At 44.8% G+C, this 27,820-nt stretch overlaps 1 protein-coding gene across 1 annotated transcript; it reads right to left on the bottom strand.

Moving 5' to 3' along the window:
* Positions 1–715: 715 nt before the first annotated feature.
* LOC135374853 (histone-lysine N-methyltransferase PRDM9-like) lies at positions 716–23,100 on the bottom strand. Its single transcript, XM_064607780.1, has 10 exons — positions 22,971–23,100; positions 19,179–19,253; positions 19,079–19,113; positions 18,311–18,380; positions 18,118–18,240; positions 12,318–12,394; positions 6,953–7,120; positions 2,333–2,612; positions 1,286–1,393; positions 716–840 (listed from the first exon to the last, which is right to left on the bottom strand). Exons 1-10 carry the CDS (start codon positions 23,098–23,100, stop codon positions 716–718), a joined length of 1,191 nt encoding a protein of 396 aa, XP_064463850.1.
* Between the last annotated feature and the right edge of the window lie 4,720 nt (positions 23,101–27,820).

The following is a 27,820-nucleotide window of genomic DNA, read 5'->3' as shown; positions in this document are numbered from 1 at the left end:
GTAGGCCGTAACGCGGAAAAGTATAAATGCGGTACAGTCTCTTAAGGAACAAATCGTCTTACAAATTTACGAATAGAAGACCCAGAACGAATAGAAGAAGAAGATGGGTACAAAAGTGACCTTCCCTTGGAAAATTTCCGAGTTCAGTTCGCAAATATTTACATAATTAAACTTGGCGCACATGACATTCACATTAGGAGGTGGCAAAAACCAAATAAGAACAAATGCTGTTGACCGCGTGATTCTAGGTAGCGTAGTTTTTTAATTATAATTCAATGACACGTTTTCTGGGACACCCTGTATATGTGTGCGTAAACTTTTGTGTTCTTTTGTTTTCCTGCGGATCGTGATAAGCGCGAGCACGCACTTACGCGGTAAATCCCCTGCACTTCACTAAACACACATTTTGTTTATTGTTATTGTTTTGTTATTGTTATACGCAGCAGTGAACGGAAGAGTGGATTTTCTGGCAGACTTTCCAAACGCATGTTGGCACGTTCCCCTTGGAGTTCCCCTGTCTTTCCTTTCCTTACCGTCTTTCCATCTGCCCACGTCTGTCTCGCGCTGATAGCCACAGTTGCTTCGCGGAGCTAACACGGAATTATAAAAACTTGCTCGTTCTGTACCCGGAAGCTACCAACAACGTTCAGAGTAATATTTATTTTATTATGGTACACCGGAAAACGAAGCTGGGACCAACATCTCTCTCTTGTTGTTAGTATGGCCTTTGTATATTGAACAGCGTGTAAAGGAGGTCATTCTTCGCAGGAAGGATGTTTCTTCTGCATGTGTCCTCTAAGCTTGTTGGGATAAAAAAATCCTTTGTGACACGAGCGACACCTATGAGGAAAGTCCTTGGTGTGAACACTCACTATGTGTCTTTTCAAGGTACTACATTGATTGAAAGTTCTTCCACAATGAGTGCAGGAATAGGGTTTCTTGCCTGTGTGGATGAGAAGATGATTAGATAGAGTACCCTTTTGCGTGAATACCTTTCCACAGTGTTCACATACATAAGGCCTTTCATCCGAATGAATTCTCTCGTGTTTCTCTAGATGACATTTACGTTGAAATGTAAGTCCACAGGTGGAACACTCGTGATTCCTCTGTCCTTCGTGAACTGTCCTCGAATGTCTCTCCAAGTTAGAATCTGCTGTGAATCCCTTAAAACACACTGAACACACGTATGGTTTCTCTCCCGTATGAGTTCTCTCGTGCCTTTTAACGTGACTTATATCATCACTGGAATAGTCGCAGAAGGTACACCGATATCTTCCTCCCCTACGAAAGTGCTTGGCCTTGTGGTGCTTCTTGAGGTACTCTTCGGAAGTGAACACACTGCTGCAGAGGGTACACTTAAAGACACTACTCTCTTTGCACTCCTCTTTGTTACCTGGAAAAAAAAGAATGTAAGCGTTAACGCAGTACGCTAGTTATATTTGCAACAATAAGTTCTCCCCTATATGACAACTGTTAATGTGCTCGCTGCAAGTAGTTGTACACCATTGCCAATCTATTCGGAGCCCTTCAACAACGGACACCGCTGTGCCGCGTTTACTTCCTGCCTGATCGTCGGAGTTATGAGGCACGACTTTGTGGCCCCACATAAACGTCATTACCGGAAGTTTGTCCTCCACGTGTTATTGGGCGAGATGTCTGAGCCATAGCCTCTGTTAAAGGTACTGTAAAGCAGCAGAAGCCGAATTTTATTTAGCGTGGCTATTCGATAGTCCAAGCCATCAGTACAAAAACGGCGCAAATTTCTTTCCAATCGGTGGTGCAGTTAATTAGAAAATTACAATTAAAGATTATGGGCAACACTATCAGTATCAGTGTATCAGTATTCGGAAGGGATCCGTACTCTCAGCCGCGTACGGCGGCAACCACGTTGCATGCGTATAACACTGGGCCCGACAGCCGAACAGCGCTGTGTTTCTGTTTGATTTTATTTCGCAAAAAACACACTAAACAAGGGTCTCTGCACTCCTATGGAAATATGATACGAAATAATATAGCCACCGAAAGAACAAAACGCGACAAAACAGTGCTGCATGCATAATACATATTCGACAGTGTTGCCCGCTGCACAGGGGGTTGTTCAACACCAGGCGTCGCACTACGCCGGATTTTTCATGATAAATTAAAAATATTTAGAGAGCGTTGTCGGTCGTATGGTTCCGCATATGGGATTTACAAGCAACAAAGTCTCAAGCCACGTCGCCAGCATATCCTGCTTGTCTACTGCTTTACAGTACCTTTAAATATGTCTCACATGACTGTTTTTGGCGGTCGAGCGAGCCACTCACAACATTTAATTGATCGTAACACTTACCCTTGCCTTCTTCATTGACTACATCCTGTGACTTAGGAGTGACGATTCCCAGTTCCTTGGCAAACTGCGTTCCATACCAGACTAGCAGCTCCGTGCCCGGTGGGATGTTCTTGTAGGTTCTGTAGTAGATGGAACCCTTGTACTGGAAGGCAACCAGGTTCTGTTCTGCCTCCGAATTGGCGCAGTTGATGTAACGCATCCAGTTGGACACAGACAGAGGGCGAGCGTCCACCAGGTAGCGCTGGCCACGGCTGCGGATTTCCCACGTGTAACCGGTACCCTGTCGATAGAACAGCTCGTTTTCCTTATGGGCGTTCAGTTGATTGTATCTCATTACGGCCGAAAGTCTCAATACGGCCGATAATCCTTTAATCCCTAAGTGTCTCATTACGGCCAAAGTCTCAATACGGCCGAAGGCAGTCTCATTACGGCCGAAGATGTCTCATAACGGCCAAATGTGAAAATGTGTATTGTAACCTGCATTGATATGCAATGTCGCAGCCAGGTATGGATATATATTCATCAGGGTATAAGGCATGCACTGTGCCCTTAGGGCCCTTATCATATTTATATACACATATTGCGAGACAAACGGTATGTTATCATACCACAGCACAATGCAACATATTGTGTAATGTGTACTCCCACAAGGTAGTGTTGATGTTGCTGAGAAGCAGGCTACTATGTGGAGTTAGCTACTTGTAGAGAGTTCAGTTGACAGGTCAGTACGTCATCGTTGTTATCCTCTTCAACAGAATTCAACACTTCAAATAATGGGACACCTATAGACCAGTTTGTGCGCCTGACGTCACACTCTTGCGGTGGCGCTGCGGTCAGCAGATCGTCTGCTTGTCGTGAGCAAAACAGCAATCAGTTGGAATAATTAGAGTGATAGTTTTCATGCAAAGTGGGCGTGCCGCAAAACCGTGTCTCCCTCGGGTACACAGCTCGATGGGGAAAGGGTGGCGAAATCACTTTTCATCGGTTTTCGCGCAATACAGAACGAAGAAGTCGTTTGATTGTGCATCGTTTTTGCGTGTCGGAATCGCCTTCATCAGTTCAATGGAAATATTTCGTGACATCGCTTAATTGCAGTGTTGCCAACATTTTAGACGAACGATCCGTCAAGGTAGCCAACCGATTCCGCCAGAATCCGCTAAACGCTGAAAAGTGCTAGAACATGTTTAGATTTATGTAGATTGCACCTATATTTATGGTGTTCAGGAGATATTGTTTTGCATTCTCGTTCATTTCTTCTTTCCGACGTTCCTGGCAACTTCGGGAGAGAGGTCGTACTCGAAGCAGCTCTTCCCGTGCCGTCTCAAGCCTGAACGGATTGCCAGGATGGCTTCGACCATGTCTCACTATATTTTATTGCGCAACTTGTTGTTTATCAAGTTCAGCTATCTCAAGGTGCGATGAAGATCCTTCTTGAAGTGCGGAAAAAGCACTTTCTTCATGATAGCTGAACATTTGGACCAATGCATCTTATATTCCTTTGCCACAGCACAGGATGATCGGCGGTCAACACTGAACTGTGTTCAGAAATAAAAAGCGCTGTCCTCTACCTTCACCCTCATGCGCTGGATCGACTTTCCTCGGGGCGATGCGACGTCTCTGTTGACGGGACGTGAAACGTCCCAGTGCCTTTCTGTTCTTTGCGCTGTCCCTGGTGCCTTCAAGTCTGAGTACCTCGCACACAGCCGCAGAACCGGCACTCCATCGTTTCTGCCCCATCTGCCGCCGTACTGCGCCGTAGCCATGCAATAGCAATGCAAGGGTCCCGAAGCCATTCTTTGCAATTTTTTTTATTGTAACCCATTTTTGACATTTCAGGGCACACTGCCATAGACGCTGGTGAAACAGAGAAACGAACCCATGGGAACTCCACCTCGCATTGGGAACGGCATCGGCCGACTTTGTGGGCTGCTACAAGAGGCAGCAAGATCTCGTTGTGCATACAAACTTTAATTTGTGTTCTGGCGCAAAATTCCCCTCCGTCGCAGGCTATATGTCGTCATTTCCCCTTGTAAACAATGCTGTGCTTTGTGACAGCAACATTTAAGACCTTATATTAAGGTCATTTAGTAGTTAGGCCTTAATTTCGCACCTTAAGGACAGAGCAAAATCACTTCTGCCGCGCGAGTATAGCACGAGATTACAGCTCTAACTCTACTAGAAGGTCTTTAATATCAGGCCTTAAATGTTGTCGTCTGACCGGGGTATTGGTGGTGTGTGTGTTCTCCAAAAATATAGAAGAGATTCATGAAGAAGAACGAGAGACACGGACACGGTGTGTCGTCTTCTGTGTCCGTGTCTCTTGGTGTTCTTCATGGATCTGTACCAGCTAGTCTGCATCCTTTCCCTTGTTTCATAAAAAAGGTTCTTAAAAGTGAAAGAAAGAGAACAAATCGAAAGTGAGGTCCTTGCGCGAACTGCCGTCAGATAGCCAAATTTCAGGTGACTGGTTTCGGTTCGATAAGTAGCATATTCTAGAGGATAAATTGATTTTTCGGGCTTTTCAACAAAAATGTAGCGAAAGTCTGAATCCGCTAGGATCCGCTGAAGTCAGGCAGGACACCGCCAGAAAGTCCGCTAGCCGCTAAACAGATAATTTTCCCGCTAGATGCAAGCCGAATCCGCCAGATCTGGCGGGAAATCCGCTAAATTGGCAACACTGCGAAGTTAATTGTGCGATTCTTTCACGATACCATTTGTGGGGTCCTCCATGGCACCCTCGTAGGAGGCTAGCACTCCGTATTGGCCTTGGGCGACCGCAAGTCCCCAAGGTCAAGGGAGGACCCCAGGAGGAGAAGGGACGCGGGGGGAAAACAACGGGACAGGGACAATCGGGCTGTGACGGTCGTTGTAGATAGTTGTGTGCTTTGGCGGCAAAGAGTAAACCATGTAAGTCACATCTCTTGTGTCCGAGTCATTCTTGTTTGACAATAGGGAACGGCTTTTGGCTATTAGAGCACCCACGGAAGGGTTGAAGGTGACCGGGAGGCTTTAACACGTATATCCCATACATTGTACAAATAAACGACTCTAACCCGTGATTCGGCGAACGGTAACAAATCAGCGCTGGTTTCAGAAACGCGAGGATCAACAGCTCGTCAAGGTGAAGTAATTGTGTGCTTCCAGTGGCTCGTACACTTGCACTGTATCAGCAGTTAACTAGCTCGGCGAAAAGTATTAGATAGACAACAATGCGATTGCGATCGCCGGTATGTTTTGTGGCTGGGCTGTTCAGTTGTCGATGTGCAGCGCAAAGGGGTCGTCATCTTCTGTGCCGTTCATAAACAACCTATAGTCTTGTAGCAACACTTGTCTCAGTCTTTCAGAGCTCGGAAAGAAACAATTTCGGAAAGAGACAGTCAGGGGCGGTGTAGCAGTGCGACACAGCCGATGCCGCACTTGCGGAAAGCATTCGCACGGCTATGTTGAGCGTGTTTTGCCCACACCGACCCCGCGCATGCGCAGTTGGCGCGCCTTGTTTGTAAACAGTAAAATGGTCTCTGCATCTAGCATGCAGGCCTTTCTCTGATCCACACTACGTCGCCCCTGGTTGTACAATCTGCGTACACACTAAAAAAAAGTTGTGCAAGAAACCCCCGAGTGCAAGGCGAACGTGCCAGAACGAATTACATAACGAAATGAGATACAATAAAAGAAGTACAAGCGAAGCTGACCTGCAGCTTTTTCAAAAAGAGTCCTCCACACCCTCAAACAGCGTGCAAGAGAAGGAGGAAAGGAGAGAGCAGTGACGGCCACTAATTATTTCTACAGTAGTTTAACTATAACTAGCTACTAACTACTTCGCGATTGAGCAGTTTAACTAGTAGTTGAATTACTTTTCAGGGGAGGTAGTTAAAACTACTTCTTTAACTACATCTATAACTACCAACCAACACCAATCTCATTTTATAGTGTTCTTAGACACCTAAACATGAATCACAAGCAGCGATAAAGGTGAAGATTTAGTACACATGCATCGCACAATTGCTCTGCACCTCCGTTCTCATCAGATAAGTAGCTCAAAGTAAAAGTCGGAAGCACAATCGGGCCGTAAAGCTTGCGACCAAATCGGAAGTAGTTAGCGCCTGCAGTAACCAAACAACTGTAGTTACTACTCGAAATGGTAGTTTAACTAGTAGTTGCGCACTACATTTCTGCAAGTAGTTCATAACTACTATTTGTGTTGGAGGAAAATTTAATATAACGTGGTAATACATACTACTATTTAACTACAATCATGTAGTTTAACTAAATGTAATTAACTATGCCATCACTGGTACTCTATGGCGTGGGGGAATTCCTCTGGGGAAGTGATCATGTGACTTGTGACGTATACTAGCGCAGCAGGAGTACGTATAACTGCGGGAGCCGAGAAGCCTGTAGAATATATAAGGAGCGAGCTACCGACTTCCGCGTCGCGCAGCGAAAACAGTTTCTTTCTTTCTTCTTTTCTTTTTTGTGGCTTCTTATCGACAGCAGGTCCCGAATCATACAGGCTTTCCAGCAATATTCAATGTCATGTCTCTGGTCGTTTAAGCGACCTAAAACTTGCCCCACTCCTCCAAAAATGTGCAGCCCTACCAAAGCCTAACGCTCCAATACCTTGTTGATATCCTCGATGACAACACCCTCATAGGGTCCGAAGCACGTGCGCTTGGGAACCCCCACCATGGTGTAGACACCACGCTGTGCCCCCGAGATGGAAGACCTGCCCAGGACAAGGCCCTCCGGAAGTGTCAGGTCCGCTCGGCAGGAAGTACCCACGGGTACCTGCGTTGAAATACGCCAAGTAAAATTGAGTGTCGTAAAAGTGACACTATACGGAATAAAAATACTGGTATTTATTTTATATTGCATTATAAATACATTTCGCACAAAGACTATATGTGAAAATTTTTTACTAATTTTTAATTCCTCAACTTTACAGCGTCAGCTGCTATAAGCTGACACACCCGACAATGTGCGGTCGGCCTCCGCAGAGAACGTGCACCGCGTGGCGCCCCCCCAAAGAGTTCCGCAAGTCCGAAAGTTTGGATTAGAGTCACTAAATAAGCTATGCTTAAAGTATCGACACTGAATTCCAAGAGCGAGCATGCGCCATCTTGTTTCCGCGCCACGCTACCCTCGCGCACGATGCCATCTATCGTCCGCGGGTGAAATGCTCCTTTCGTTTGCAAAGAGCAGTTGACGGCCTTGAGCCCACCGTGACATCCTCGGGATCACAGGGGTGGCATCCAATGTATTCCTCCGTAGACGAAAGCGTGCTGGGCGAACGCAATGCATCCTGGACAGGTCCTGGTCGCACGTCACAGCAAACGTCGAGGCACACGTGACCTTAAAGATGGCGGCGCCCGTGATCGGCGGCCAAACCGTTTGTAAACAGTGCGGTTGTTGTTTCTGGACGACGTTTTGGATGTTTTTCGGTCACGGTAATTATCTTTATCCGATAATCTTGCAGTAAAACGCGCAGTTTTGCACACAAAGCCTCGTATTGTTGACTTCCAAAGATGTGATGACGACCGCGCGTTGAGACTTACCGAGCCGATGCCAAGTACTTAAACTAAGGGGAAATGGGCTGCCATGTTGCGGAAGAAGCACCGCATAGTTTACGCTAGCAAAATACGGTAATCTCTTGGTGTCATGACGGCGAAAATATGTCGGTAAGCGGCAAAACGACATATAAACAAAGTCACATGACCTGAAAATGACGTTTTCTATGACGTGCGACCAGGACAAGATGGCAGTTTTGCCAAAAGCATCCGCTTGAGGGTAGTTACAACAATGGCGGGTGTGTGTCACCCCTGTGCTCGGGATGCTCTGGTTGACGATACATGGATTATCGCGCAACGATCATACACGTTTCTCTTGACTCTAGTTTCTCCATCCCACAGTGAGCATTATATTAGCCGTCTTTGATCCTCAAATGGGGATGATAGGGGTGTGTTGCAGAAACAAGATGGCGCACCTGATCACCCTTGGACCTCAGCGTCGATACTCTGAAGTGAAGCTTATGTAGTGAGCAAGAAAGAACTGATGTTCTGAGGCTGGAACAACATAGAAGGGACGAATACTTTCATCTTTCATCGTTATTTAGTGACTCTAGTTTGGATGGACCTTTTTACAATGGCCTATGCGCATGCGAATGACCTTGAGGCGCCGAAGAGGATTATCTCCGTCTTCGCTAGATGGCGCACTATGGGGACGACAGAAGTGGGGACCACACCCTAAATATTTTCACACCTTTAAAGGTGTAAAATTGGTGTATTTTCATGTATTACACCCATTTTACACCTATTTTAGAACCTTGGCTTGAAAATTTTCGAGGGTGTAACTATGGTGAATTACACCGTGTTATGAGACATTGTCAGGAGGGTGTGATGAGGGTGCAACAGAGGGTGTATTTGGAGGTGGGACAGGCTCCATTACACAGGCTAAATGTATTGTTTTCTTATTTTATTTTGATTTTGTTTGGTCTTTTCTTGAAGGTAAAAAGTCACAAAAGCTGAGTAGCCTTAACAGAAGCTAGTGATGGGTCCACTAAAGACGTTCATCGATGACATTGGCAACAGTGGCAGCAAAAAATAAAGAAAGAAATGTCTAGAAAAATCACAGTAAAGTACAGCACATAACCACGAAATACAGTCACTGTAAAACAGAGCGACCATTGGTTGTAATCGGCATATTATGGATTTACCATATATGTACTCGATCCTCCGACAGAATGAAGTCCTGTAATGATTTTGAGAACAGCTGGGTGTTTCTTACCTCTGTCGGAAACTGGTTCCAAATGCGCACTCCCAAATTCTGAAGAGTCCTGGTACCGTACACATTTTTTGCACTTGAAATGATAAGCTTTTTATCTGTTTGCATCCTATAGTTGGTCTACGCGGTTGCGGAGGCCGGAGACGTTGCTGTTGTTGTTGTTGTTTCAGGCTACATTACACCCTTCCATACAATTACACCCTTGATTTCTTGAGGGTGTTCCGTTACACCTTAAAAGGTGTGCGCCATGCACATGTTCTTTTACACCCTTTAAGGTGTAAAATCATTTAGAGTGTATGTATAGGCAGGTGAAACACGGTCCACGGAATGGTTAGGAATGGTGGTGGTGGTGGTGGTGGTGGTGGTGATAAGGCTTGCCGTGGTTAGGAATGATCCCAGCTCTGGCCTCGGTGTTCACCACTGACGTGCTACGCTGATTCTGAACGGCACACCGCTTATGTAACATCCACGAAATCTTGGCCATCGAGGGATAAGTCAACCTAGACGTCAAGCGATGGAAAATGTATCCCTCTGACATGCATTAAAATTTCATTTCGGATCTCAATTTGCGCGGGAACTATCGTCCGAAATCTGGATGCGAGTGACATTTTACGAAGTTACATGACCGCCGCAGAGCGTAATCCAACCGGCAATATAAAGCAGTTTAACTCGTACGCATAAGACGCAACAGCCGAGAAAATAATAGGATCATCCATCAGAACCAGTGTGTCGGAAAACGTGAGTTCCTAAAGCACAGAGAGAAAAAGACCTAAAAGCGCAGAGAGACAGGATTGATTGCGCGACAGTGTACTGTGATTGGCTCGATCGGATTGGCCGATAGACATTGCATTGATGACGAACCACTAAGCAATGATTCAACTGACGCTGACAATCGCGTTGCAATTGCGAAACCGTCCCTTGAATTTTCGTAAATTGTTTGAAAATGTTCATTGCGCTTTCAGTAAATTAAGCAGTAACTACACTCTTAAAAATGAACTTCACCGCATATCACGCTGCTAGCCAACCATAATCTCGAATGATATCGTTGTCCGCCCTGATTTGTTGAAAACGGGAGGCGTACGCCTTTTTTGTGACACTTATGCTGTTCATAATTGTCGCAGAAAAGGCGTACGCCTCCCGTTTTCAACAAATCAGGGCGGACAACGATATCATTCGAGATGATGGTTGGCTAGCAGCGTGATATGCGGTGAAGTTCATTTTTAAGAGTGTAGTTCCTTTGACTACGTCATTTTACTACAGTTTTGGACGTTTTCTAACAAAGGATTCAGACTATGTAACTTCCTGATATGTGTAGCATATACGAACGGTAGATACGCTAACGATTGTTTCCACGTGGAACATTCACGTTTTTTTTTTTATGGTAGTTTAAAACAAAGTATAGTTTGGGCAGCTACTCCTGTAATCAGATAAATATGTTTATGAAACATTCTGAACAGCTCTCAATTCTGCGTTCACATGTCCGTCTGGTTCGCCCGTGCCAGTTAATTACACGGTAAAATCTCAAAGTACGTCGACCACGGTCTTTCTCTTCTTTTCTTCTTTTTCTTTCTTTTTCCTCTTTGCCGAGGATCCCGGCCGCTTACAACGCAGGTTAATCAATGAGTGTATGAAAATGTGCCACTGACTGGTCAGCTCTAAGCCTATGTCTCAAGGGCATTATTTCCCCCAAACCAATGTTATTCGGTAGCGCCAGCAGTTACCGAATTATTCAACTGAGGAATTTTCGCGAAACAGCCGCTGGACATGGTATAAGCGTACGCAAGGGAGCCCACGTACACACTGTAAACGTATTTTTATACGAGATGCATCAGTGTTCGCGAATTTCGCGGCTGCTAAAATGTCACGAAAAACTGTACTCGCGAACACAGCTCAACTTTTATCCCGCGAAAAAAAGAAGAAAAAAAAGCAGCCCTGGAATCGCGAAATGAAATGCCCGCGAATAACTTCGCAAGTGTGCACGATTTGCGAAAATCAATACGTCGCGAATAAGAATACGTTTAGAGTACGTCGGTTCTTGAAATCGACGTCTACCAAACAAACGTCACCGTGACGTAGTCATTACGCTCGTAGACGTAATGAAACTAAAGCAGTGTGGGCGGAGAACATCCGTTTCAGAGAGCCATATTCCTTGACGATGGTCACGGATGACTTCTTTGTATTATTATTATTGGCACACACAAACGAGGTTACGTTTTTCGTCGCTTTCGTGTCTTCACTGGCGTTCCCAGTTCACCTTGGAAAGAAAAAGCGGCTTCACACTCTTAGAAATGAACTTCACCGCATAGCACGCTCCTAACCAACCATAATCTCGAATGATATCGTTATCTGCTCTGATTTGTTGAAAACAGAGGGCGGACGCCTTTTTTGTGACAATTATGACCAGCATAAGTGTCACAAAAAAGGCGTACGCCTCCCATTTTCAACAAATCAGGGCAGATAACGATATCATTCGAGGTGGTGGTTGGCTAGGAGCGTGCTATGCGGTGAAGTTCATTTTTAAGAGTGCATCCCAAGAGTTGCACGGTCTGATAGTCAATGTCGTAATCCTGTTCTGAATGTGGTTTCTTATTACGACTTAGTTCGTGCTTGCATAGAGACACGACATGCACTCCCTTCATGCTCTCGAGGATGGAAGAGCCGGTAGACATCTGTAGAAAGGGCTATACCGCTAGGATGGATCAGAACGAGGCCATACAACTAATAATATGCAAAGAATTGATAAAATAAAAATGAAAACAACATGAGAAGCCAGATTGAAAAGTGCCTCTCTTCTGTCTTATTGATTTTTTTGCTATACAGTGATACAGTAGTTCCACTCTATCAAGTTGACGGCGCTATTGTACCATCTAACGTCATTTGTTTGTGAACAGGGAGAGGTGTACTGTAAACGTATTTTTATTCGCGATCTATTAATTTTCGCGAATCACGCATTCAATCATTTGCGCAAATATTGGCGAGTATTTAATTTCGCGATTCCAGGGCAGTGTTTCCTTTCGCGGGTACAATTTTTCGCGGTTTTTTAGCGGTTGCGAAATTCGCAAAAATTAATACATCGCGAATAAAAATACGTTTACAGCATTAGACGTCTTACTAAGCAAGCAAAGCTCTACCACCCCCTTTCTTCTTATCTTTACTGTTCACTTTTCCAGCCATTCTGCACGGTGGTCAGCTCGTATAGTCTTACCGGCTTGTCTTGGATGTGCTTGAGAGGCCCATGTATTGGACAGTCACCCAGGTGGATGTCGCCGCAGTCTTCACAATCTAAACGAAAATTAATGAACAAATTAAAAACTACTACATCTGACGGTCAGTGGAACGACAACAGCAAAGCAGTGGTGGTGGTTTTGCACTCTTAAAAATGAACTTCACCGCATAGCACGCTCCTAGCCAACCATAATCTCGAATGATATCGTTATCTGCCCTGATTTGTTGAAAACGGTAGGCGTACGCCTTTTTTGTGACAATTATGAACAGCATAAGTGTCACAAAAAAGACGTACGCCTCACGTTTTCAACAAATCAGAGCAGATAACGGTATCATTCGAGATTATGGTTGGCTAGGAGCGTGCTATGCGGTGAAGTTCATTTTTAAGAGTGTGGGGTGACGTAAGGGTTCGTGCGGACTGGACTGCCTGCCTCGATGGGCGGCGTGTTGCTCGAGGCAGGGATGAAAGGGAGTAGGGTTAGGCTCACACGTCTGGTTCTAGAGCAGTGGAACTAGAATATTTGTGATGTCTTGCCATCTCAAACTTCCTGTGGCCGGACCTGGATGGTGCAGGAGTGGCAGACCTAAGATGCCCCCCTGTTTCACCCTATACCCTTTCTCTTTCAAGATCCCCCCTGTCCCCTGGCTAAAGCCTCAATATGAATGGCCCCCAATTCAAGAACAACAACAACAACTTTATTTCAAGATGATGGGTGGGGAGTTTCATCGCCAGGGGCGATGCTCTATACCCCACTGCTGGAGGAGAAGCGGGGAATGAAGTAATGGGTCCCGTTACAATGAGGATCGAAGTCCTGTGGCGTCCAAAAAGGGCGAAGAGTGCTTTGAAGGCAGGGCGTTGGTGAGCTGGATATGGCCAGGGGCCAAGCAATTTTGTGAGGGAGAGGGGACGGGAGTGGGAGGCGGAGAGTAGGAGCGGGAAGGGTGGTAGTGTAGGCAACGGAGAAGAATGTGCTCGAGATCTTCTACAGCACCGCAGTGACTGCAGTGGGGAGACTTAACTTGTCTCAAGCGTTAGCGCCACAAGTTCATTTCATTTCATTTCATTGCAATTCAAGAAGGAAACGCAGAAGATGTGCAGTTCTGGCAAGCGCTGTTACCAGAACTGCTCCAGGTATATAATGGGGTCTGAAAGTCCTTTGAGGGAGTCGCGGTTACCAGAACTGCACGTCTTCACGTCAGTGTGGTCTGAAGGGCCTCTGGGATAGTCGCGACTCCCTCAAAGGACTTTCAGACCCCATTATATACCTGGTTCACAGTGCTATTTCAATCCGTTGCGGTTACGGTACTGATCCATTCCGGAGGCCCAGTTGCCGTACGACACGCTCTTCAGAAACATGCGTTATAAAACCCTTGTGTTCGACCAATCATGCCTACGCTCCACCGCGCCTCTATTCCACAGAGAGCCATGAACGGGCAACAGTAACGTGATCGGCGAAACTTTGAGTTGTCTTGAAGCGTATCTGCGGCAAAGACCTACTAGATTATATAACGACCATGTCATAGGCACCCCTTCCCGGCGCCGCATTTTTGGAAGGTAGCGGTGGCGCTACTGATCGTCTCAGTTATTGCTTCATCAACTTCTACAATACTTTGTACTTCAGCTTACCTTAGTATTTATGTACAAGCGGTGGATATACTCCATAGATGTTTCATTCTGAGGTTGATTATAATCGTCATTCTACGCGTTTTCATAGGAGCTATTACTGTCGTCTGCAACGGTAATCGTGCGTACGCTTCTGCGCGTTCAGAATTCAAACCTCCATCGTCCAATCGTGGTGCAGATCTCGCGTGCCGATGAGTAGCGCCCCTAGCGGATCGTGCGGACGGGCTTCTCATAGGAGTTGTTGATTATGGCATGGTCGTTATAATCTAGTAGATCGTGCTCTGCGGCACACGGAGCAGTCAGAGCTTCTTGTTTCGCCAACGTGCTTTCAACAATGCTTTCAACGCAGACGGTCATGTTGGAAAAGCAACAGCAGAGCAGTGATTCGCTCATTGGTCGGAGGTAACCCGTACCGCATAGAGTTCCGTATCGAGCTCAGCTCTGGCCGTGCGTGTGCTTTACGGTTCGCCGTGCGTCGTTACCATGACAACCGTCCCTCACCGCATCCGTAACGCACGAAAATACAACAGTGTGAACAGAGCAGGGCGCGTTTTCTTTTTTTATTTTTGGGCGAATTCGGCGTATGTTTTTCGGTGTTTACCGATTTTCACGAAATAGGAGTTTTTCGGTGTTTTTCCTGGCGTGTACGTGGTTTACCTGACAGTTATCGGCGAATATAAATTATAATGTTATTTCCACACGCCGCTCATTGAACATGGCGTTGTTCGCTGCGGTGGCGTTTTACGGCTAACGAAAACGTAAACGGACATTTTTCACGACCTGCGTGGTTTTCTGATCTGCATCAACAACTTGCTGGGCACGTGCAGCAATTTATCTCTGTCATCTTTCCTGGAATGTTCCTATGTATTCGACGCTTTCCGATTAAATGACTGAATGAAGGGAAACGTACCCGGCGTCTGTTTTTCGGTGTTTTTCGATTAAAACCGAAAGCGGGGAACCCTACTGATGACCTGCTTGGTATCATCAGAGGCTGAACAGTGACCCAACTCAGGATCTCCTGGTGGGCCGATGGACCCGAACCAGGCGTAGTTCCGTGACCCGACAGAGTCCACCAGGACTGGCCAGATGGCCCTCAAGCCGCCATCAGAAAATCACGATATAGAAATCAATATATAATCGATGAATCGATATAATCGATCGTGACGGACGCGTGGGGAGGTATGTTTAATGTTGATAGAAAGAGAAAAAAAAAGAAGGGAAAGGTTAGAAAATAAAATGAAAAATGAAAACAAAGGGAATGGCAGTGATGGCCACTAACTACTTCTACAGTAGTCTAACTATAACTACTGACTACTTTGCAATTGAGTAGTTTAACTAGTAGTTCAACTACTTTTCAGGGGAGGTAGTTAAAACTACTTCGTTAACTACTGCAATGTAGTTTAACTACATCTATAACTACTTAACTTAACGTTGTCCATCAACACCAATCCCATTCTATAGCGTTCTTAGACACCTAAATATCAATCACAAGCAGTGATAAAAGTGAAGATTTAGCACACATGCACCGCACAATTGCCCTGCACCTCCTTTCTCGTCAAAGAAGTAGCTCGAGGTAAAAATCGGAAGCACAATCGTGCCGTAAAGCTTGCGGCAAAATCGGAAGTAGTTGGCGCCTGCAGTAACCTAACTACTGTAGTTAACTACTCGAAATAGTAGTTTAACTTGTAGTTGCAGACTACATTTCTCCAAGTAGTTGATAACTACCTTTTAACTACAATCAGGTAGTTTAACTGGTAGTTTAACTACATGTAGTTAACTACTGGCCATCACTGGGGAATGGTGTAGGCTCACTATTCCCAAAAGCAAACACAAACAAACAAAAGGAAAATGAAGACCACGAAAATTATGAAGAAATACACGAAAATTGAGAACTCCTTCACTATTCTTTGTGCAGACTGTCGTATGGGAGGTACGAGAGTGTCTCCAAGAGTTTATATTCCCGAAGGAATCGTGCCAGCGCAGACGTGACCGCAGCGTACGTGCTGAGTAGGGCCAACTAAAACTGCGAGGGAAAGCTCTCGGTAGCCTAGATGAGCGAGACCGACGGTCTTCGTACCGCTAGGAGGCAAGGAGTATGTGTGGGCACGACAGCTTCTACCTGACACGTGGGGCAAAGAAATGATGGAAGTTGGAAGAGTGCGGGTCGTGCCACATTCAGCCGCAGCCGATGAAGCAAAGTCTCCTCGATGCACGGGATACGGCTAATCACTCGTTTTTTTTAATCAGTGAAAGCGTTAGGAAGGTAAACATTGCACTAAAGTGAAAGAAGGTCATATGCTCACTCTAAAAATGCAAGAATTATGAAATTTTGTTGGCTAGAAGTCTTTTTATATGCATTTCAACAACCCCGCATGATGCTCTTCTAGCGCAGGAGAAACACGGGAATGCTAGGCATAACGGATTCGAATCTTCACTCTTAGACATGAAATTCACCGCATAGCACGCTCCTAGCCAACTATATTCTCCAATGATATCGGTATCTGCTCCGATTTGTTGAAAACGGGAGGCGTACGCCTTTTTTTGCGACAATTATGAACAGCATAAGTGTCACAAAAAAGGCGTACGCCTCCCGTTTTCAACATATCAGGGCTGGTGACGATATCATTCGAGACGATCGTTGGCTAGGAGCGTGCTATGCCGTGAAGTTCATTTTTAAGAGTGTTGCCACCTTGCAAAAGGTGGGGTCGTTGAATTGGTCAAATCACCTCACTCTAGTGAGGTTGGGCCAGTTTGGGTCAGACAGATTCGGGGGTTCTGGGGGGAGGGACGATCCCCCAGGCACACACTGGGCGGTACGGTCGTCGAGACGGTGCCCCGGGTTAGATCAGAAGGTCCTCAGTAAGGGTGGCGGCTCGCCTTCAAAAAGGGGGCGATAAAATTTAATTTTTATACGTTTCAGGCAATGTACGAGGTTCATTGCTGTTTAATTTCGTTACTAATTAGTTCCTCTCTTACGTAAAAGCGTTTGATTTTTTTCTTATTTCGTTAAAAAAAGCAAGTGGTCCCGATACGGAACTACGTCCGCTCTTTTTCTGGTCCGATAGGCGGCTACGGGCTGCATGCGGCCCGCGTATTTGAGACTCCTGGACAAGACGCCTGTTGAGACTCCTGCTGTTGCAGTGAAGCTTGCACAGCGCCATTTCGGGCCGAAACGGCCACATATTCCAACAGTAGGTCGTTTCATCAGCGTGTTTTGCATGGTGTTTCAAAACGGTATGGTGCCAAGGAAGCTACAAAACCTGTAGGAAATCCACAGAAAAAGCGGTGCTGCTTCAAAAGTGCGAACAACTCGAGACTGTGTATTTGAAAGTGCCGCGTCGTCTGCTAAACTGACGTTGCTGCTCACTCGCGCCACCTGACCCAGAGAAACAGGTCTTATACATACACTCTAAGAAAAAAGGAGTACTTTTACTCCTTTTGGGGAGTAATCGCATTGCCACAAAAAACAGTCCCTTTCGGGAGTAAATGCACGGCAGTAAATGAATGTCACAGAGTGAAGACCGCATTTCACGCGCTGTTGTAAGAGTCCCAGGTACACAATTGGTGCGCATGCGTGAAAATACTTTGAAGCAAACCGTCAACAGTGATATATCGAGTGATATAAAATCTTGCGCCATACTAGGGCACAATTTGCGAAGAAAGATGCGCTAACTGTTTCTAACTCTGTGTGTCTGGAAAATTGCTACGTTGTGTGAGTTATACAGCCTTATGTCGTTCAAATTGACCAAGGGCACATATTTACGTAGACTGTCGCATACAGGAGACCATTCGCGAAGTTTAGTGACAATTTGCAGTCCTGGGGAGTAAATGTGGGGACTAAATGTTGGGTTAGGGGACTAAAATGGGGAGTAATTGCAGACTAGGGGAGTAGAAGCTGCAATTACTCCCCGTTTTACTCCTTTTTTCTTAGAGTGTATAAGGTGCATTCTTTTCGCTTGCACCTCCTGCAGCAGATCTGAACTGGGTTATTTGCGTGCGGCACTTTCCTGTTGAAAAGAAAGGCATTACTAATAAAGTTCCTTTCAGCTGGAAAGTGCAGCTCCCGAAAACCCGTCTTGCGTGGAATCGAAGGTAGTGCAGTCCAGTGGAAGTGAAAAAGAATGCGCTTATAGTACGGAAGTACAGTGCAGCTTACACAGATAGTCATCGTCTTCCACGTGTACTTCTTCTTCGTCCTCGTCTTCTTTGTAGCTGACTTGTTTCCGGTTTCTCTTGGGGTACCTTCCAGTGCTGGAACTCGACTCTGACGACGCCACATCTTTAATAGATACAGTATCGTTTGTAACAGGTAATGCAACACGTGAATGATCTACTATGTAACATCCTACCGTCTATTTGGAGAGTGCAAGTGCGTCGGGGAGTGTGTCTTTCCTTATCTTTAGCTGTCTTCTGCTCTACCTGGCAGGGTTAGATCGTAAGTTATATGACTTACGTCACAAATCAACCTCTCCAGCGGTTTAAATCACATTATCATTTGTTATACGCCAGCATCACTTTGTAGTACGAAATAAGTATATATATATATTTTTTAAATATTCGAATTGGCCTTCTAATAAAATAAAATCGTGAATGCACGACTGACTACGTTGCGACAAGTCATGTCAGGTTATCGGAGATAAACATAAAAAAAAAGCGGTTATTTGCACCGACGTGAACCTGCCAGATTCCGAAACTGAGGCGGCTCTTACGTCACAGACCTCACCGCAGCGAGTGAGAACGCGCACGAAGAGTCACGTGCTTAAGGCTCCCAAGGGGAATGGGCGCAAGTTTGAGGTCTGTGACGTCAGCGAAGAATCCCTTTTTTTTTTCCTGTGTATTCTGGCGTGCAGCGTCCAAAGAGATTATGTGGGCTGGTTGGTCCAACATATTTGGTAAAGGTTTAAAAACCTGCAGTGCCGGGGAATGTGTTCGTGTTACCTTTTCTGTGTTCAACGGCAGTTGCGGTTTTTAGAGTTTTTACCATATGATTACCCTTATCCTACAAAAAAAAAAAAAAAAGAAAAGAAAGAAAAGAGCACGAAAACAAAAGAGCCGTGTGCAGCACATTAGTGCTTGTGCAAGAAAGACCTGTTCACAAAAACTTCACAGCTAAATACCTTTTTCCGTTCAACATTAGCTGCAGCTGCGTTCACTGCAAAGACAAATGCAATAGCGAAATTATTGTAATACTCTATTTGATGAAGTATTTCAGCATACCTTGAAATGCACTTTGCAGTAATGGATCTTTGGCAGGTTTCCGGGTCATGAATTCTGGTGTTGGATACTTGAATCCTACGGGTAGAGAATGCCTTGTCTAACAGTTGATGCCGATGCAAGAGGATAAAATATTGCACGCACATATTACCGCAAGGCGACTGTATTTCACGTTCTTATAGATACCCCTGTCACATGTGCAGTTTCCAGTGATCATTGAAAATCAATTGAAACCAACGTTGATTGAAACTAACGGTCATTCATCAACCCAGAGCCGTATATTAAAAAGGAGCCATTAATGGGTCATGCCTATACCTGAAGCTCCACCCACTTTTTCAGCTTTCCGACCAATGGAGTCTTGAAATATGAGGCGCTATCAATCAACCTATCCTCACTATTTGTCCTCGTATCCAATATGGGCAGCGCCAGTTTGGGTGGCAAGTGGATTGGATGGGATTGAAATGGATACCACTCGCAATCTGCAAAACTAGTGGATTTTTGGTGCACATTTGATGAACGCCACCTAGGGTGTGTGGGGCACGTCGGGAATTGTCGTCTGCTTCCGTCGTTGTGGCGCTGACGGCCGAACCACCTGCTGGGACACATTCTGTCGTCGGTACGATTTTGAAACAAATCTACGTGAATAGTTGGAATATAAAAGGCAAGAATGTTTATATAGATGGAATCCAGCAATTAAATGTAAGATTGTACAGCACAGTGCCGTTTTTGTTACGATTTCGTTGTGACCACCGCGATCGCCCTGCTCGCTAGGCCTAACACCGGCGACAAAACGTATTATTTTCCATTGGATATCGATGAATGAGCTTCAGTTGAAACTGATTTTCGAGAAACTTTTATAAGGATGTACATCTGCAGCGTAAAATCAGAGTAGTCTGTGAAAATTATTCGCCTCGAAATCACCGCTTTCACTGTGTCTATTTTCGTCGCCATTATGGGGGTGGCAGTGAGGTGGCGACCCCCTTGGTAAAAAGCAAACCAATAAGAGGAGCGAAACTGTGATTGACAGGTCGAGCCTCTTTTTGTGACTCCTCCCAATGGCCAGACGCCCATTTTATATATGCGGCTCTAAATCAAAGACGCCAGTAGCGCCACAAAGCGTATCTAACGTATCAACCAGTGATGGCTAGTAGTTAACTACATGTAGTTAAACTACTAGTTAAACTACCTGATTGTAGTTAAAAAGTAGTTATCAACTACTTGCAGAAATGTAGTGGCAACTACTAGTTAAACTACTATTTTAAGTAGTTAACTACAGTAGTTAGATTACTGAAGGCGCCAACTACTTGCGATTTTGCCGCAAGCTTTACGGCACGACTGTGCTTCCAACCTTTACCTTGAGCTACTTGCTTGATGAGAAAGGAGGTGTAGAGCAATTGTGTCGTGCATGTGTACTAAATCTTCACTTTCAATGCTTGTCTAGTGAAGCCTCATTTGCTGTGAAATAATTCTGCAACTTAGTTTATCGCGTAGGCACAGAAAGAATCCCGCCGCAAGCTTTGCTTTGTATTTGACGATCGTAGCAATGGCTTGAGCAAAAGTTTATTATTGCGTGTGATTCATATTTAGGTGTCCAAGAACACTACAAGGGATTGGTGTTCGGACAACGTTAAGTAGTTATAGATGTAGTTAAACTACATTGCAGTAGTTAAAAAAGTAGTTTTAACTACTCCCCTGAAAAGTAGTTGAACTACTAGTTAAACTACTCAGTCACAAAGTAGTAAGTAGTTATAGTTAAACTACTGTAGAAGTAGTTAGTGTCCATCGCTGGTATCAACATGTCAGGGAGCACTGGATGCAACGCTCTTTCAGCAGGTGACCCTCTACACGCTCAATGGTCCTACTGGCATGTTAAATGACCATTCGATTCAATCAACATTGGCTTCGACTGTTTCTCAATGATCATTAAAGACTGATGGTTTGACAGGTGTATAAGGGTAGAAACACCATAGCTTGCGAGCACTTCCTTAGATTCACTTCTCGCGTTACATTTAAAACTTACGTTGGCTGTATAGAGTAGAATTGAATATGTGCATTGACAAAAGACTGAGACGCGCTTTCCCGTGTCTGCAGAAAACTCACTAATTCTTCAGCGCATTGTAGTCGTGATTGTAGTCAAACGTAGTCCCCTAAATACGTGTTAATTCATTGGCTGAGACAGGACCCCATTTTTATCAGTTTAATTTGCAAAATCATTAAACATAAAAGAACGTGGTAGTTGGTCTGGTCATGATGGATCTAGGATGAAGCTAGAAAGAAAAGACGAAGAAGCAGCGATAAGGGACAGGCGCTAACTACGACTTTAACTTTATTAGGATGGAAAAGCATGCACTATGTGAAGCTGAACACATACACTTATCAAGTCTCAGGTAATATACCCCTTGTAAATGCAGGGATTGAGCGGAAAAGTTACTTTACAAGGTTCATCCTTTTTTTATTTTAACATGCAGGGTCAACATAAAAGATTTTGCTGTGTACGAAAAGTGTGAAAGTGTAAAAAGGGTAATAAGTCCACAAAAGAATACGCAAAAAGTTCCTTAACATTCCCTAGTACGTTCTTATTTCTTGCAATAGACCTCTACCCGAGAAACGTCACTAAAACGTTGGTAGACAGACTGAAACCGAAACAAATCGGAAGGGGACGGCTGAATGGCCACTTGTGCGCTGCCTCCTATTGAAAGAAAAGTAGGACCGAAGATCACGTCCCCTTTCGTGGACCATCGTAATCACCTCAAGGCTGTGACTTTCGGGCACACACCTTGTTCGCCCACTAGCTTCGAGCATATAGTTCAACTCTACCAAATTGGTGGCGCTGTCGAACACTATGACGTCAAACAGGGAGAGGTCTATTTTTAAAGTTTGGGATTGAAAACATCCTTGTCCCGGGGGGGGGGGGGGGGGGGGGTATTAACATCTATTCTATTTCTTGCGACGCGATCCAAATGGGTGTAATATTTTTTTATGTGACCTTCACCAGCACATCAGTGTACATACAATGCCAGTCTAGCCAGCATTTGGATCGCAAGAAATATAAGTCACGGTTTATCCCGTCTTATATAATGGCCTTCCAAACTTGGTGGACAGGTAGTTTATAAGCAGTTTCTTGTAATTTCTTTGTAGGTGCTAAGGTATTTCAGAAAAAAATAAAAATAAAAATCAAGAAAAATCTCAGTCCATGCATTTTCAATGGCCTATCTCATTCAAACGTAATCATTTTCGAATTAAAGTAATATCTCAAATATTTGTGGCCTGCCTCAGCCGATTCTTGTTGTTTACAACCATTTTTTCATGTTGTTGTCACCACAAACAGGCCGATCGCTTGCTTGTTCTCGTCCTTCTGTGCATTGCACCACCTGGATGTGGTGATATGAAAACAGAGCATGCGCAGAAAAAAATGCGGGTTTTCAGTGAGATAGGTCACTGAAAATTTATGAGGTAAGAGTTTGCTCGATTTTTCAGTACCGATTATTTTTCCCGCAGAACGCTTGCAAAAAATTAAAATGAAACTTCACACAAATAGTTGTCAGTGTGCAAAGATTGTGCCGCAACAAAGAACGTCCTCTGTTTGTACGATGCACTCGGAATGTATTTGATAAACCCTGTATGTATCGGACAATACTTCCTCCCTCACACGTACTATTGACACAGAGCTATTTCCGAAAGCGAAGTACACTTAGCACACCTAGTGCGTATACTGGGTGCAAGTATTACGTAAGTTTACACGTCTTTTTCGAACGAAACGCCATGTCTAGCTCTTCGAAAAGGCATCTTACTTACCAAGCTGCGTCAACACTTCAAAGTTCTCCTTGACGTTTTTGTAGCGAACTTTGCAGAAATCAGATAGTTCTGACCACTCCTTCGCCGAGAAATAACACCGAATGTTTTTAAAATCCTCGTCGGACGGCATAGTTTCCTTCTCTTTACGAAAGATTACCAATGAAAACCAAGATGCGTGCTACGTCTGCAAGCTCCTGCTCGTCTGCTAAATGAAATGAAATCAAACCGAGAAAGCTTAGCCAGCGCGGAAAACGCATTTATATTAATCTTGTAACTTTTTATTACACTGTCCAATAGTAAAACGAACTAACCAGGAAGGATTTGTGTTGTGCAAGTAGCAAGCAGGTAGTATATAAACTTCTTGGTTAGCAGACGACACATGCGTTCGTTTAGTTTCGGTTTCGATATCCGTGGTCTGAAACCATACAAATGATTTCAATGTCTGAAACCGTGACTCTCTTCCATATCAAATGAATTAATAGGGCTGATAGGACTAAGGCGCGTTATTTAGGATGTTTGAATTATGTATTTTAGGCCTCTGAATGCAGTATTTCCAGTTTGCATTACCGGAATACCGCTGCGAAGCAAAAGTGGTAAAGGTCGACGCCATAGCTGATGTGTCGTGGGAAACATGAAGGCGGGATCCTCAACTTATGCAGCAATACCAGCTTGTGCCCTTGGGCGAAATGTGCCTGCATTTCTGAACGTTTATGAGCGCACGCGTGCGCGCACGAATGAAGAAAAACCAATGGTAAAATATGCGACTGCTTTTAAGGTGAAAACTTAATTATACCTGCCTCTCTTGCATGAAATTGTCTGTCAGCCTCAGGAATTTTGGCATTTTTCTTAAAAAATCATTCATGACTTTTGTCCTGACCGTGCCGGCAGGTGTGAGATTTTCCCGCTTGGCAAGAGTACATTACACGCTCCATCGGCAGATGCAACATGACATCCAGCTAGCGGGCAAAGACGAGATTGGAGGAACGAAGAAAGATGAAGGTGTGAGCTGTTCGTGTTTGCTCCTTTGTCCATCCAGTCTCGCCCTCACACTCAAGGTTATATCGCCCTTGTTTCTTCCAGTTTTTTTTTTTTTTTCTGGGGGGAGGGCATTAGGGCATGTTGGGAAAATCCCTGCTGCCAAGATTACATCAGCTTCCCCGCATCTTCATTTTGACCTCAACTAACCACCTCATTCGGACGTTTTTACATTTACGTATATGGCGCTCGAGAAGACATGTACCCTGCTGCTAGGTTGACTCGACAAACTCACAATCGACCTTTTTCGGATAGGTGTTGCACCCTTGCGGCTCTCCAGCGAATCACTTTTGGCGCGCGCCAAAACAAATCCACGCGTGGGTCGCACATAGGGTTCTCAAAACCGATCCTGGAGTAGGGCCAACGAGTTTGTGTGGCGTGCCCGCAGTGGTCTCCACTCCTGCCATCCTCACCTAGCACTATATTGAACACTGAAGTAACCTTGTCTGGCGCACTGTACGTGTGCATAAGCAGCTGTGCAATGTCGATGGACAAATGTCAACATTACCCATGGGACGACCCACACAAGCCATGTAAATCTGACGTGAAACATTACATATTTGAGGAGTCCGGTGTGACGATCGTGCTCGCGAAGGTTCTTGCCGTTTCCTGCATCTATTTAAGCAACCTTCCCGAATGGTTTTGAAATTATGAGCTTTTCAAACTACCTCTTCTGCTCGTGACATGGCCTCATACCAGTCATGACAGCCCATATTCCAGAATGGTAGTCAGAAACATTTTTTGGGGCGGGGGGTTCTATAGGAACTTTATGTGGGCATGGACTTGTTTCCCCTCTCTCAAACGCACTACCAGAGGTACAATTTGGGGGGGGGGATATCTCGAGACCCCCCCAAACAGCACAATGTACTGAAAGTCGGGTGCAGTAGGGGTGGACGGCCTTGAACAGGTTCGTGAAACTAAAGAACATTGATAAGACACATACCGTCCACCCCTGTTGCACTCGACTTTCAGTACATTGAGCTGCTTGGGCCATGACAATGCACATGCCATGTGCAAATGCATTTTTAACATTCAAATATTTTATGTTTTCATCTCGCTGCATGCACAGGTATGTGTGTGTTGCTGCTCTCAAGGCTAGCATCGGGGAGCAGGGTACCAGGTAGGTTTTGTACTGGAGGGCCCCCCTATACCTTGGAGGCTACATTGGCTATACCAGTGGTACCCTCTCACACACACCACTGTTCTGTACATAGCTCAGCGACCGTGATGCAGAATCAGCTCATCCCGATACTGTCCTAATTAAGGTTCCACAGAACTCTCACAGTACCTCACATTCGAGGTGGCAAGGAGGAATATCTCTACAAGGGTACCGCCAGCGACAAGTCAGCTACAGACACAGCGACAGAGTACTGCCAGCGACATGTAGTATGCACGAATGTGGGCCTGCACACGTCATAGTTATGTGCACTGTTTATGCTTTCTTTATTTGTTCTTATTTTACTTTATAGCACGCTGGGGTCATTCTTCAAGGTGCTAAAAGGACACACAGACAATACAACACCGTCTGCCACATTCAACAAGATTTTTAATTACAGAAACACTGGTATTTGTGCCAAAAAGGAATTCCAGTTCATTCTTTGTCAAAGATGAGGAAGAAGTGCTAATGCACATGATTCCCTTTTTATCTGTCAAAAAAGATTATTGTACTTGCCTTTCCCTTGCCTGTGTTTTACTGAAACTCTGCTTTGCATATACACTCCCTTACATGTGGTCAGATGCTTTTTATGCATTTTTAATGATATTTTTGTGTTAGTCACGTTGGGTGTAGATACATCTGCCAGAGTGGATCAACACCCATTGCATGTAAAATCACTTTGGGAACATCGAGCCACATTCAACAGAGTGTACATCAAAAGCATAGTTCAGTAAAACACAGGTAAGGATGCATTGCAGGAAAAAGTGGGAAATGGAAACATGGGACTCTTCTTTTTTGTTAATATATATATAAAAGGGGCGACATGTGTGCTAGCACGGCTTTCTTGCTTTTGACAAAGACAGAACTGGAATTCCTGTTCGCATAAATACCAGGCCTTCAGTGATTAAAAACCGTGTTGAAAGTAGCATGCTGAGGCAAGTCGTCATCTTCTCTTTCTGTTCTTTTAGTGCTTTTAATCTTTTAGTGCTTTTAATGATTACTTCAGTAGGCGACCAAACTGTACAAATCACGGTTTTAACTGCTTAGTAGCACACGTAAAATAAAGGAAGTAATACGACCACATCTGATGACAGTAGAGAAGATGAACGCAGAATACGTGCAGAGCGCACGTCGCAACGTGTATCATTGTGGCTTCCAAACTATGACATTGAGGAAAGGACAGGCTTCCTTCCCTGATTTCTTTCTCTCTAGGTTTTTCTTTTTATGTCGCGAGGCTCCTATGGTCAGAGTGGACGGTCTGTACACAAAGCCTGGACCAAGGCGAACACAGATGACAAAGGCCAAGACGAGACTAGCTCCACCAAAAACTTGTCTCCTACCAGGAAAGTTAGCACACATTCACAGAGTGTAAGGGCGAGGCACAGAAACTGATGACACGCAAGGCAAAAAGGGGAAAAAAAGGAATGGAACTTCCTCTTTTCTCTGAAGTTTGAAGTCTGCCTTCCAGAGATACCTTGTCTCTTCACTCCTAAGAGCCAAAAGACTGTTCACTTATGCATCTATCGTATCCCAATTGTGTTCCTGTTCTCTGTCTCTTTCCCTATCTTTCTGTATCTTTTCCCCAATTCTGTTCCTGAAGTCGTTGGTGGAGTTTGCGTCATTTTGGTCCTTGTCCTTTGTGTTTGCGTCACGCTTCAGGCTTTTATGTGTAGTCATGTGCCAACTGGCCCCTTCTGCAATTTTAGACACACTGTGCCTGAATTATCAGTGCAAGTCGCGTCATGTTCAGCCTCCCTTGCAGTGCGCAGTATGTGCAAGCTATTCATATCACAACACTGGTGCAAACACCCATCCTTAGGATCAGTGGGCAGACACAATACCTAACGTCCCTGGTTTTATGCTGTGGAAAATTCAAAATTTTGTGGCACCAACTTGTAAATTCCGTGATTTTCTGCGGCAAGGAGTCAACGGCTGCTTGGAACGGGAAACACTTAATTTTCTTTATAATGTGGGAACAAAAAATATTTTGTAAAATTACAGATTCAAAGCGCTGTTGTGGCTCACCATGATATCTCGTGTTCTCCTCTGATGCGGTCTGTCGCCTGCAATCATTTTAGACCACCTGAAAGGTCTTTCAGCATCTACAGAGTTCATAGGAACTTTATAGGAAGGAGTTTGCAATGCATGCCCTGGGGAAGTTACATCTTTAGGACACCCTTTTTTGTTCCTGGGCTGTAGGCATTATTTAAGAGTCTCAACTTTTTAAAAGCAACCTCCCAGACATCAAATCAAAATCCCCTCGTGCCACCACTAAGCCGCACACGAGAGGGGCACCACCCCTTCCTCTGGTGAAGCATGCACAACAAAATTGGGCTAACGTTATTTTAAGGTAAACTACAATCGGTCTGTGTTGGTGTTGCAGCATGGGCAATTTCATAATCATTTCACAGGCTTCAATGTTGTAAAGCAGGCTTCACCTTATGCAGGGAAGCGTCAGGTGAAGCCCACTTTCGGGAGCTGTCGTTCATATTCTGCGAATAGTCGAATAGAGTCAACCCTCGATTTATGAACACCCTCGGTTCCCCGAAAAATCGTTCATAAATCGAGGGATTCATAAATCGAAAATTCCGTTAACTGAGTACTATCGAGCAAATGGAACAGTATTTCCGAGTTGGGATTGTGTTTATAATGCCATCTA

This window comes from Ornithodoros turicata, unplaced genomic scaffold (genome assembly GCF_037126465.1).
Source record: "Ornithodoros turicata isolate Travis unplaced genomic scaffold, ASM3712646v1 ctg00000783.1, whole genome shotgun sequence".
In the NCBI taxonomy this organism is placed as follows: Eukaryota; Metazoa; Arthropoda; class Arachnida; order Ixodida; family Argasidae; genus Ornithodoros; species Ornithodoros turicata.
Note: the sequence above shows the minus strand (reverse complement) of the source record. Positions and strands in the feature narration are given on the sequence as shown.

Bases quoted from the DNA above. Each gene is read 5' to 3' on its own strand.
- LOC135374853 (XM_064607780.1), bottom strand. From the start codon at position 23,100: ATGCCGTCCGACGAGGATTTTAAAAACATTCGGTGTTATTTCTCGGCG. The intron at 19,114-19,178 runs GTATGCTGAAAT...TTGTCTTTGCAG, and splicing joins ACTGCAAAGTGCATTTCAAG to TGAACGCAGCTGCAGCTAAT. The intron at 18,381-19,078 runs GTATTTAGCTGT...TAACCCTGCCAG, and splicing joins CTAATGTTGAACGGAAAAAG to GTAGAGCAGAAGACAGCTAA.